Genomic DNA, 13640 nt, shown 5'->3' with positions numbered 1-13640 from the left:
TTTTCCTTTGGTAAAGAATCCCATATGGATATAGTTCTATTGACAAATGCATATTTATTCATGTTTGTTCTAACCTTATTTCAATCAATCAATCAATCAATCAATCAATCAATCAATCAATCAATCAATCAATCAATCAATCAATCAATCAATCAATCAATCAATCAATCAATCAATCAATCAATCAATCAATCAATCAATCAATCAATCAATCAATCAATCAATCAATCAATCAATCAATCAATCAATCAATCAATCAATCAATCAATCAATCAATCAATCAATCAATCAATCAATCAATCAATCAATCAATCAATCAATCAATCAATCAATCAATCAATCAATCAATCAATCAATCAATCAATCAATCAATCAATCAATCAATCAATCAATCAATCAATCAATCAATCAATCAATCAATCAATCAATCAATCAATCAATCAATCAATCAATCAATCAATCAATCAATCAATCAATCAATCAATCAATCAATCAATCAATCAATCAATCAATCAATCGTTTTAATTTTTTATCGTGTCCTCTAGTTATCAAATACTATTTAAGTTATTATTCAAAGTATTAAACTAAGTAATCAAATCTTCTCTGATTCTACAAACCCTTAGTGTGGATAAATTTAAAAACCTCAGCCTTTCATTGTATTTCATTTTACGATATTCACAAAACGGTTTAATAACTCTTTTCTGAACTTTCAATCTAATTTAGATCTAACCATAGATTTATATAAAGTCAAAAATGAAAATTTATCTAAACCAAAAAAATAAGATTGAATTAAACCTAAGAATACTATCTACATGCTTATCAAATCTCATTCTATCATACGTAACACCGAGATTCTTAATAGATTTAACTTTATTCAACAAACACTTTCCTATTTTATAACCAAAAAAGAAAATTTTTATTTTTACCTAAAGACATCCATACACATCTATCCGCATTCAAAAACCTCATAGTTCTCCCCACACCAACTAACCAAATTGTCCAAAACCAACTGCAAAATTCCCTATCAATCTCTAATTTCACAAAGCTAAATATTTTTGCATCATCTGCAAAGAAAAATAAATTTAACATCATTATTCTGGTTACATTATTCTATTTTTCTTTTAACTTTAACCGGCTGGTACGCCTCTCTCGAATGTGCTGGCCCCAACACACTTCCTTGCGGAACACCACATTCATCCATTTCAACTCAAGTCACATTCATCCATTCAGAACACACCCAATTAACACAATATTTTTTATCTTTTAAGTAATCATTTAATCACATCCTAAGTTTTTAATTAACTTAACATATGAAATTTTGTCAAATGCTTTTTAAAAATCAGTAAATATTATATCCACACCATCCCCATCATCCAAAGATCCCTAGCACGAAGGAGGTTCAACGGGTTACCCGGTCCTTGCGGACCATGAGCAAGGACACGCTGATTCTTTCAGTTTAGCGCGCGTGCGGCCCCGAACATCTAAGGGCATCACAGACCTGTTACTGCTCGATCTCGTGCGACTAAACGCCGCTTGTCTCTTTCTTTTTATGAAACCATATTGAAATTGACTGAAAAAGTTATTAGCACTGAAATGATTTAAAAGAGCATCCTTTACAAAACTTTCTAGAACCTTGCAACAAATACAAGTTAAGCAAGGAAATAGGTCTGTAATGTTAATATCATAAACAATTCTTTTTTATAAACAGGGATAATTTTACTGGTCTTCCAATCATCTAAAAGAACTCCAAATTAAAAAAAAAGGAACAATTCACTCAAAAAGCTAGAAATTGCTTCAGCACATTCTACCAAAATTCTTCTACAAATATTATCTGGACTTGCTGATTTATGTATCTTTAGATGTTTTAGTTTATCACAGACAAACTCTTCCAACAGCAAAGGACGTATCCTTTCACCCTCAGTCATTACAAAATTATTTTCTAAATGTACATTTTCATTGTTACCTGTATTTGAAACAAAAACACTATTAAAAAACTTAGCAAATTCTTTGGCAATGTCAGACTCGTTTACGAAGAAAATTGCGTCACATTGTTCATCTGTCGTTGTCATATAGTCAATTGAAACCTTTAATATTTGACAATCGCTTAATATATTTTCTAAAAACTTTAGAGTTAGATTTGATTTTATCTGATAGCAATCTTATTTTAAAAACCTTTAGTTCATAGATTTTTCTTTTAATCTGGTTTTATATTGATTTAAATTTAAATTTCTTAAAACAAGAATAACCTTTGATTTAGAATATTTTTTTAGGTATTTCTTTTAAAACTTATTGAACACTTTAGTTCATCAGGAAACTTTAACTTTGGTGATTCAAAACCAAACGTAGGAACAAATATATTTGCTGACTCCAATATCACTGGTTTGAATACAATCCACAGGATATTGATTTCCTCCTGTCAATCAATCAATCTTCGTTTAGCGTCCAGAGACCCAGTTCTCCCGAGGTAGGACGTTGTTTTCTTTGCCAACTTTTTGTGCCAAATTAGACGATCAGTGGTATCCATTTCATTTAAATTTAAAGCTTTCATGTCTTGCTCGATTGTTTGCGACCAGAACTTCTTTGGACGGCCTTTGAGACGTGTGCCAGCCAGGTACTTCAACATCTGCAAAAGAAGTTATGGCACTGTTTCCACTTCGTTTGACATGACCAAACCACCGCAGACGGTGTTGCCGGCATTCGTCCTTTATATCATCTAAACAAGCACGACGCAGGATTTTGGTAGATTTGATGTGGTCCTTCAGACTAATTCGTTGCATCCATCGGAGCATTTTCATGTCGGTTCGTTGAAGTTGTTCCAGTTTGGTTGTCGATGGCCATGTTTCTGCACCATATAACAACACCAGACGTATCACAGATTTATAAAATCTTGATCGTAGTGGTAGTGGGATGTCACGCCGCATCAATATAGAGGCAAGGAGATGCCATTTATTTCAGGCTGCAGGTATGCGTGCTCGAACGGCAGCTACAGCTGTTCCAGTACAATCTAGAACATCTTCTAGATATTGAAACGATGTGACTTTCTCTACATCTGGCTTCAAAAACATTGCTATTTCGATTTTGTTGTTGTGGATTGATGCAAGCAGGACAAACAAAATTGGACACTTTAGATAAAGTACCAATTATTTTTGAACAACGTTTGTGATACCACTGGTTACACTGTTGACACTTGATTGAATTGTTACCTACACCAGCTTTACAAAACTGAAGAGGGCCATCGTCCATTAGCTGTGGATTGGATGGGTTCACTAGTGTTCATTGCTTTGGTTTTGCTGATGTTGACTTTGAATCCATGATCGGCGAGTCTGGTGTTCCAATCTTCAAACATCTGTGCTGCATTCTGCTTAGACGTGGCTGTTAAAACGATACCATCAGCATATATTAGATTTCAAATGTCACCAATGCGTATCGGTTTTGTGATTTCTTCCATCACAGTTATAAATAACAGTGGACTGAGAATCGAGCCTTGGTGAACTCCAACTCCAATGTCAAATGCATCTGTGTTTCCAACCGTTGTGCTGACGAGAGTCTTAGTATTCGTATACATTTCCATCACAAGTCAAACAGGTATTCTCGAATGAGTTGTCGACGTAGACTCTACCTGATTGCTTCACGGGGAACTCGATCAAATGCTTTTTCAAGGTCTACAAAAATGTGTGATAGTTGTTGAAGCTTTGCGAGATACTTCTCTTGCAGTTGCCAAATGATGTGACTTCCATCAATTGTTGAATTCCCCGCTAGGAAACCAAATTGATAATTTCCGATTGTAACGCACGACGTTATCTTCTCTCAAGGATTTTCTCGACAACTTTCAGGGAGTGTTCTAACAGACGTATACCCCGATATGATGAACAGTTCAATGGATCAACTTTGCCTTTGTATAGCGGAACTGTCATGCTATAGTTCCATTCAGTCGGCATTGAGCAATTTCTCCACACTTCACGGCAAAGTTGTAGTAACGTTTGGATACCTGCAGTACCAGATGTTTTGATAATGTCATTTGTGAGTCCAGAGGACCCTGCTGCCTTTCCATCTTTCATAGTTTTTGGAGCTTCTGTAAGCTCCTCTACAGTGATGTCTGGAATTGCATCTTTGATGGGTGAAGCGTCAAAGTTGACATTGATGGGATTTGTTTAATTTAACAGACGGTTGAAGTATTCTCTCCACTGTAGTTTGATCTCATCTTGTTCAAGAACCATCTCATTTTTGTCATTTTTGATACATGAGGCACCAACTATGTTTTTTTGTAAGTTTTGCTTGTTTTGCTATACGATACAGAGATTTCATTTGTTCACCTCTGCACTGATCTGTTCGAGCCAGTGCGACTTGACGTCTTGCATAGTTGTTCTTCTCACGGAAAATGTTTATGGTCATCAACAGACTTTGATTTTTGCAATTGCTTGTATGCAACTTTCTTTTCAGCTATTGCATTTTGTATACTGTCATTCCACTACCAAGTGTACCGTTCATGCTGACGTTTTGTACCAGTTTTCCCAAAAACTGGAGTTGCAGCATTTCTCAAAACGGTTTTGTATGTACTTCAATTTGTACTGGCTTGCGATTGGTGGTCTATCTGTGTGGCGACAATCTGTTGACATTTTTCTCAAAGAATATTTCTTTTCAGCTTCCACGTTTTGATTCTCCGAGGCATTTGTTTAGACTTATGTTTTGACAGTTCGACAACCAGGTCTGCCACAAGGAGTCTATGTTGGGCAACACAGGATTCGCCAAATATAATTTTGACATTTTTGAATAGCCTTCGGTGTTGTTGCTTGACAGCGAAAAAATCAATTTGCGTGGCTGATGGTCCACTTTTGTATGTTATGAGATGTTCCAACCTCTTTCTAAAATGTGTTCAGTAAACAAAACCTGTCACTTTCAGCAAACTCAAAAATGCGGTTGCCATCTTCATTTCATTCTCTATAGCCAAAACCGCCATGTACGTTATCAAAACCATCTGTTTTTTTTCCAACGTAGCCGTTGAGATTGCCTCCAATTAGGATTGTTTCAAATTTTGATATTGTTGAGATGGTGTCTGAGAACGCAGCCCAGAAGTCAGTTTTTATCTTTTCTGATTCCCCTGTTTGTGGTTCATATGCAGAAAGAATAATCATTGTTTGCTTTTCTAGGCAAAGCTTGATCCACATGAAACGTGAATTAATCCTTTTAATATCCAGTACTTTTAGAGCCAGCGGTTCTCTGACAAAAATTCCAACACCATTTTTGGCCGTCTTTTGACCATTCCAGAATAGTTTATATTTTTCTTTGTCTGAGTTAACATGACAAACACCATTCGATTTTCATCGGGTCTCCTGAAGGCAGCAGATGTCAATCCTTCTACGCTCGAGCATTTCTGCAATTTCCATGTTGCGGCCAGTCAGTGATCCAACATTGAGCGTTCCAAGTCTAAGTACCATTGAGGGGCCATTCTGAATTTTTCTGCAACACGCCTCCGCTATTGCATACTTCCCAGGGATTCTTGGCACCCCTTGATAACTTATAGCCTGCTGGAAACTAGGGGCTGTTGTTTTTCTTTGTGATGGCATAGGAATAATTTGGGGAAAGGTTTTTACATCCGGACACCCATCCTGACGACAACCACCAATTATAAGCGGTGGGCCTAGCCTTTTGCTCAAAAGCACGCAAGACAGCATGGATGCAGTTTTATGTTATATCCAGGACCATGAAAAAAAAGACGGTTAAAAAAACAGTTAAAAAAAATTTCCTCCTGTAAAACATATAAATTCAAGTTTAAAATTTTATTGTTATTTTTTCATAAATTATCATCAATGTACTTCACTATAGTCTTGTAGTTTCCTTTATCATTATTCAGTTTAGGATTATTATTGCCGAGTTAAGTTGAATTTGCTTTAACATTGAAATATATATTTCTTTTACCCAATGATTGCTTTTACCCAATGGATCGTTAACAGTAAGATCATTTATTAAAGCCACATTCTCAACCAAAATTAAATCAAGAATATTTTCCTTTTGAGCTGCTCGATATCTTGTTTATACTGTAACTAATTGAACTGTAGGGATCAAACATTCATTTATAAACTATCTCACATATAAATTATTCCTAAAGATTATTGCAATTTCAATGTTACTTAATCTATGTTAATTTTTATGTCTTTGCTTCTCTCTCGACTTCTTTCTCTTTTTTCCTGATAGCTTGTAAAACGAAACTGTTCGAGATTCACGTGGGAATAAAGATAATATTTTATTACGCCTGAATTGTGTTGTTTTATTTATTTTAACTCACAACAAGGTGTCTTGTTAGTAACATAAGTTTGTACTAACAGAACCAAACCAGATGAACTGATCATATTCAAAAATTTCTGCGCAATTGATTTATAACCCAATTTAGTTGTTTGCTTTCCCCAATCTATACTAGGAAAATTAAAATTTCCAATTAAAAACTTATTAACCCTAAATTAAAAAATCTTTCAATTACTACATTTAATAATTTATTATTAGTACAATCACTATTTGGACTTCTATAAATAATCAGACTAAGTTTAAAATCTATATAAACGCAAAATACTTTTTAAAATAAAAATTAGTTTTTAAATCAATTTTTTTGTATATCATCCCGGAATGTTTTTCCGTATTCCTTATGAATTTCATCTTTCTTGTCTCCCAATCCAATTTAAAATTTCTTCATACCTTGTAATTCTTTTGAAATATTGGCCCCACCATATATATATATATAATATGGATATAACAGACACGTTATATATATATATATAAATACATTGTTTATATATATATAACATCAAGATCAATCTAACAAATATTTGAATTAAAGTAAATTTAAATTAAAGTAAACAATCAGTTTTTAGCCGGTTGTTTAGCGATTATCGTTCTAGTTGCTTTTTTTGTCAAAATGTTTAATGTTTACGCGTTTAATTCCATCAGTCAGTCAGTCAGTCAGTCAGTCAGTCAGTCAGTCAGTCAGTCAGTCAGTCAGTCAGTCAGTCAGTCAGTCAGTCAGTCAGTCAGTCAGTCAGTCAGTCAGTCAGTCAGTCAGTCAGTCAGTCAGTCAGTCAGTCAGTCAGTCAGTCAGTCAGTCAGTCAGTCAGTCAGTCAGTCAGTCAGTCAGTCAGTCAGTCAGTCAGTCAGTCAGTCAGTCAGTCAGTCAGTCAGTCAGTCAGTCAGTCAGTCAGTCAGTCAGTCAGTCAGTCAGTCAGTCAGTCAGTCAGTCAGTCAGTCAGTCAGTCAGTCAGTCAGTCAGTCAGTCAGTCAGTCAGTCAGTCAGTCAGTCAGTCAGTCAGTCAGTCAGTCAGTCAGTAAATCAATCAAGCAATCAAGCAATCCATCAATTAGCTTGTAAAGCGCTATTTCCGCGATGTTCAACAGCGCTCCTCAATGAATTTTGCAAACAGATGGGTCTTGAGATCCGCTCTGAACTTCGTAAGGAATGGAAAAGTAGTCAGAGAAGTAGATAAAGAGTTCCAGAGAAAAGGGCCAGAAAAAGCAAAAGCAGATTTAGCAAAATGTGTTTAACACGAGTTAAGAAGAAGCAAGAACAAGAAGACAATCGTAAACCGAGGCGTTTAGGTTCAATTAATAATATCTGATAAGTACTTAGGAAATAATTTAGATTGAGACTTATACATAAATGTAAAAATTTTAAAAATTATTTTATATTTTATACGTAGCCAGTGCAAAAGAACAAGATATGGAAATATAAAAAGGGGCACGAAAAACTAGACGAGTAGCAGAGTTAAAAGCTTTACTTAAAAGATAAAAATTTTGGGTTTTGACTATCATAAATACAATTATTTATAAAGATCACTGCGTTTTTGGCATTATTCAACTTGTAGTTGAGTTTCTCAATTTTTCTAACGAGACTTTTATCATCTGGATGAAGTTTATTAAGGTTAAAAAACTTTTAATATTTGACATTTTTGACAAAACATTATAAATAACGTTATTACTACAGGAAAGCTCTTTTCGGCATCAACTGCCATCACCAGTGTTGCTATATAGTATTGTTCCGTCTTTGTGTCTTCGTTTTTACAGCGACTTTGATTGTAACTTAATTAGAATTAAAGTTAATCATGTGTTTCTTTGTTGGAAGAATATTGGTATTATTTAGTTGAATATTTATTGCTGGTTTACGTTTATCGATGAAAATTAATTTTGCTATCTTCAATTTAAAGTATTCTCTGTTGTAATAAATTGCTTTGGTGTTATTGTTTAAAATTTCCCTCGTTATAATAGTGTTGTGTTTTTCCATTAGGTGTATAAAGATCACTGCGTTTTTGGCATTATTCAACTTGTAGTTAAACCAATTGAGCCTGTGTAAGTGCACAGCAACAAGCACAAACGCCCCGGTCTTCTTGTTTTCGCTTATTCTTAACTCGTGTTAAACACTTGCTTGCTAAATCTGCTTTTGCTTTTTCCGGCTCTTTTCTCTGGAACTCTCTATCTACTTCTCTAACTACTTCTCCATCCCTTACGAAGTTCAGAGCGGATCCCAAGACCTATCTGTTTGCAAAATTCATTGAGGAGCGCTGTTGAACATTGCGGAAATACCGCTTTACAAGTTAATTGATTGATTGATTGATTAATGTCAACAATTCGGTAGAATTCATACAATACTGTATACAATATATATATATATATATATATATATATATATATATATATATATATATATTTTGTTGAAAATTGTTGCCCATTTAGCATTTATTAACTTTTTTATAATCGATTCAACAGAACGCAATTTTTCATAATCATATTTATTCAATAATTGTGTCTGTGTCATAGCTAGGCTGACAGCTGTTTCGGCAAAGATGCCATCGTCGGAGCCTTGGGTAATTAAACAAAGTATATCAAATTGTAAATGTATAAAATCAATGCGTTAAATGTAATGTCAAATTGAAACAAAATGGAATAAAAGATAAACCATGAAATTGAGAATTCAACGGTAATGAAATATATAGTGTTATAAAAAAAATAAAAATTAAATTTGTTAACTAAGAATAGTATAAAATAATTAAATTAGTTAAATAAAAATTACAAAACAGTAAATACTATAAAACAAAATTTTACAATAACGAAAATAAGAAAAGTTTAAGTGGCTATTGTACGTTTTGCAAAATTGTGTATTGTACATTCTATTGCCATGATATTCATCAAACGGTTGGTATAGTTTGCTGTATAGTAATTGTAGTGATGGGGTATTATAGTGTCCGTTAAACTATATATAACTAATATGACTATATATATTGAAGATAACTGAAATATATAAATGATAGGGAAAAATATTTAAATTTAATGTTTATATTATAAATTAAAAATTAGAATTTTAAATATTGTCTCGTTAAGGAAATTAAAATATATAAAATAATAAAATAAATAATTCAGGCTTAATGAAATATAAACCAAATTATTACTGAAAGTGTTAAATATTAAAACATTAAAATAAGAGATCAAGTGACGTGATCACCACGGACCGGCAACGCTGCGTCAAGAATTCCGTATTAAATGGTAGGAATTCATTTGTAGTCATTCGAAATTCATGCCGTTTGTGGTACGTAGTGATTGATGGAGTTGACAGCAACGGCCGATGTAGGGATCACATCTCGATATTGTGAAAATAACTGTAATGTATGCTCGAAGCTATTAAATTGTTTATTGATTGAAGGTTTGCGTTTATTGATATACAAGGTCTCTTTGATTTTGAGACAGACTGGATTGGTTTCAAACTCGAGTATCGTCGTATTTGGGTCCAGTATAGCTCTAGTGAGAGGCATACGGTGTTCACTTTCAATGTGATTTTTAATGGCACCGTCTTGTACGTGTGTGGTAAGTCTACGAGAAAGACTAGTTCGCGTGTTACCAATGTAACATTCCACAACACTGTGTGGCATAGGACATATGTATTGGTACACGAGGTTCGTCTTCTCTAATGTAGGTCGGTTATTGCTGTTTTTATAATGAGGTTGGACGTAAGATTGGTGTTGTGATATATTATTAATTTAAGTCGATTGTTGTTGTCGCAGATCGAAATGTTGGATTTTATGATGTGTTTCAGTTGTGCTTCGTCGGCTTTGTAGTTGTCGTGCATTTGATTTAAATAGTACAACGGTATTGTTGTTTTAGTTGTTGTTTGTTGAGAAGTAGTAGCAGCTATATTGATGATGTAAAAATATTTAAAAATTATGTTGTCAATTATTTTATTAGAATAGTTATTGTTAATTAGAAGTTGTTTAATTCGCTTTAATTCTTCACAAAAAATATTAATGTCGGATGAAATTTTATAAGCACGATGGACGAAGTTATACACCACAAAATCTTTATAACGATCTGGGAAATCTGAATTATTATTAAGGACTTGACCTGACTTCGAAGGTTTGAGATAAACTTTAGTAACAAATTGCTCATCCTTTTGTTCAATCAAGCAGTCCAAAAGGCAAGTTGTTGTTCAGTGCTAAATTCAACAGTGAATTTTAAATGTGAATTATTTTGAAAGCTGTTCTGAAGGTTATATATGTCTGCGATGGATTTACTAACGATGAATATATCATCTACGTAGCGTGCGTATATCAAGGGTTTGTTGTCCGGATCATTAAATATTCTCGCCTCGAGATCGGTCATATAGAATTCGGTAAATATCGGACCAAGAGGAGAACCCATCGCTACGCCATCGATTTGTCGATACAGTAAGCCATCTGGAGCGGTGAAGGAATTTTTCACGGTACATAATTTCAAGGTTTATTTTTTATTCCATTTTGTTTCAATTTGACATTACATTCAACGCATTGATTTTATACAATTACAATTTGATATACTTTGTTCAATTACCCAAGGCTCCGACGATGGCATGTTTGTTGAAACAGCTGTCAGCCTAGCTATGACACAATTATTGAATAAATATGATTATGAAAAATTGCATTCTGTTGAATCGATTATAAAAAAGTTAATAAATGCTAAATGGCAACAATTTTCAACGAAATTTGCTTAAGCAAAAACCTCGAACCAATATATATATATATATATATATATATATATATATATATATATATATATATATATATATATAAAATATACTGATTTTTCAGCTTTTGAAAGTTTGCGGTTTAGCTTTTCAATATTTCTAGCAGTAACTTTATAACTATTATCCAATTTACTAAAATTAATAAAAAAATCATTGATGTACATAATGAAGCGTTTTGGTGATAAAGATAAGGCTGTACTTATCACACCAATATAAGAATGTTGCTGACGGTAGATTTTATCAAATATAGAACTTATCAAAAAACTTTTGAACGCAGAGTGGGCATACAAATTTAATACAAATTATATATATATATATATATATATATATATATATGCACACACATACATACATACCTAGTATTGGTGTATTTTGTGTTGTGTTAGGTCAAATTCATTTGGTTCTGTGTTTTTCTTAGTTTTTTGTAATTTATAATAAAGTTATTCGATTAAATTTAATTATGTTAGATTGAATGGACTCACATAATTTTTTTTCGTTGGTTAATTGCGGGTAATATTAGTTTAAATTTATTAATTTTTGTTCAATATAATTTAAATTAGTAGTTAATTGTCGAGGTAAAAATTGTAAACGTTATAGAATAGTCATATTTTTTGTGCTGCAAGTGTACTTCTCTGAAATTTAAAGTTTAAATTGTTGTTTGTTGAATTGCATTGTCACGTAGCTTTACTTGTATATAAAATAACAATGTCTACAAACTGTGTTAAATGCATAACGGCATCCCTAAGGAAATACATTCGGATCAGGCAGAAACATGGAAGCGCAATCATTTGGGGAAATGTGCCAAGTCCTAAGAATCAATAAAACACGAACAACGCCACTCCATCAAAGTTCCGACGGAATGGTGGAGCGCTTCAATTAAACCATCATCAAGCACCTGGCCAAGGGTGTCAATAAAAATCAACAAGACTGAGACGGACAGATACTTTTGTACTTAATGGCATATGGAGTGCAGCCCACGCTACCAATGCAAAAACTCCATTCAAGGTCCTTTTCGGAACTACGTTAAAAACTCTAGCGGATATTAAATACGGTGTTCTTCCGGAGACTCCCCAACCGGTAACAAAGTACGTCGAAGAACTCCGTCAAAAATTAGACAATATTCACCAAAACGTTTGAATCAGAACGGGAAAAAACACGGAAAACTTAGTACATCAAGGGCAGTAGCTCAGGGTTTAACAAAAACGACTTGGTCTGGCTGAGCAACTTCCAGCAAAAAAAGGGCGTTGCCCAAAACTCAAAAAAATTGGGAAAGCTTGTACAAGGTCATTAATAGAATAAAAGACGATCCAAGAACATGAGAGACAGCGGGCAAAAATGAAGATTGTTTATTTAGACAAGTTAGCCCCCCGTTTTTTGGAATAAAAAAGTAATCAATACAAAAGTAATCAATAAAGAAGCCTAGAAGTCATATATGGCGCCAGTGCTGCTCAACGGATGAAGAAAGTTTTTTCAGGGCAATATTTTTGTTATTGTAAATTTGTATCTATGCTAAAAATTAGCTATAAATACGTCCTTCGTATTGAGGCTAGAGCAGTTGAGGTTACAATCAGAAAAAGCGAAGTCGTAAACGTAATTTATGTAGTTATTTGGAATAGTTTATTGTTTCTATAACTGTTGGTATTTAAATAAACGTTCAACAAAGTTTGCGTTGGAAGCAATTGTGTTCATATATCGAAAATCTTGAACCTACGGAATAACGAACTCTACAATTGTTGGAAGTTGTAACATTGGTGTTGGAAATATAGAGATTGTTGAAAATATAATATCGGCGTTGGTAGTTACAAGTGCAAGGATTTACAACAATATGCCTGGGACTGTTAAATATCAGATCAATAGTGTCTAAATCAAATGCATATAGTGATCAAGTCCAAGTATTTGTGAAGAAACCTTGCCCTCGAAGCTTGGACGCATTAACAACACTTATTCGGCAATACAAAACAGCTAATCCAGATCAGATATTATCCAGACCAACTACAGTACAAACAGCATTTTTTTGCAACAACTGAAACTAACAGTCAGAGAATGAAAACCAATGTTGAATATGGAAGAACGGACAAGAAATACAATGCACAACAAAACACTAAAAAAGTAAAAGATAATTCATTACCATACTGTGAAATTTGCAGGAAGAATAACCATAGAGCTGACAATTGCTATTTCAGAAATTACAACAAACCTCCAACCCGCAATACCCATACAACTCGAAAATTACCAATGCAGTATAAGCCAGCGAATAAATTTTTTTTTGCAGAGATTCAACAGGGCAATTGTAAACTAGAATTGTTCACAGCATTTGTCAACCAGCGTAAATGTACTACACTAAGAGACTCAGGTACAACCACTTTATTAGTACATCAAGATTGTGTAGAGCCACATTCATATACTGGAGAGTATGAAAACATTAAAGATTACAAAGCATTAGTATTAGATCAGCCTCTGAACGGCATTGGCTTGGTTATTGGAAACATCACTGATGTCAAAAATTGTACAAGATCTGATGTCATACAGTGGCAGAATAACCATGAAGTAAACAGGTCCATGGCGACTACCAGAGCACAGAGTAGAAGAGAAAAGGATCTGAAAAACTAGA

General features: G+C 33.7%; 2 protein-coding genes across 2 annotated transcripts; one reads left to right on the top strand and one right to left on the bottom strand.

Annotated features, from left to right (window-relative positions):
* Window positions 1–4931: 4931 nt before the first annotated feature.
* Window positions 4932–5288, bottom strand: HELRODRAFT_90788 (hypothetical protein; the record flags this gene model as incomplete). The annotated part of the gene is made up of 1 exon (XM_009032859.1): window positions 4932–5288. A coding segment is annotated over one exon (357 nt), but the record flags the coding sequence as incomplete, so codon positions are not given.
* A 6513-nt stretch (window positions 5289–11801) lies between these two features.
* Window positions 11802–13639, top strand: HELRODRAFT_182609 (hypothetical protein; the record flags this gene model as incomplete). Its single annotated transcript, XM_009032858.1, has 2 exons — window positions 11802–11834; window positions 12992–13639. 2 exons carry the CDS (start codon window positions 11802–11804, stop codon window positions 13637–13639), a joined length of 681 nt encoding a protein of 226 aa, XP_009031106.1.
* Window position 13640: the final 1 nt, after the last annotated feature.

This window comes from Helobdella robusta (assembly GCF_000326865.2).
Source record: "Helobdella robusta unplaced genomic scaffold HELROscaffold_89, whole genome shotgun sequence".
NCBI lineage: Eukaryota > Metazoa > Annelida > Clitellata > Rhynchobdellida > Glossiphoniidae > Helobdella > Helobdella robusta.
This window is presented reverse-complemented; position numbering and strand designations above follow the sequence as displayed.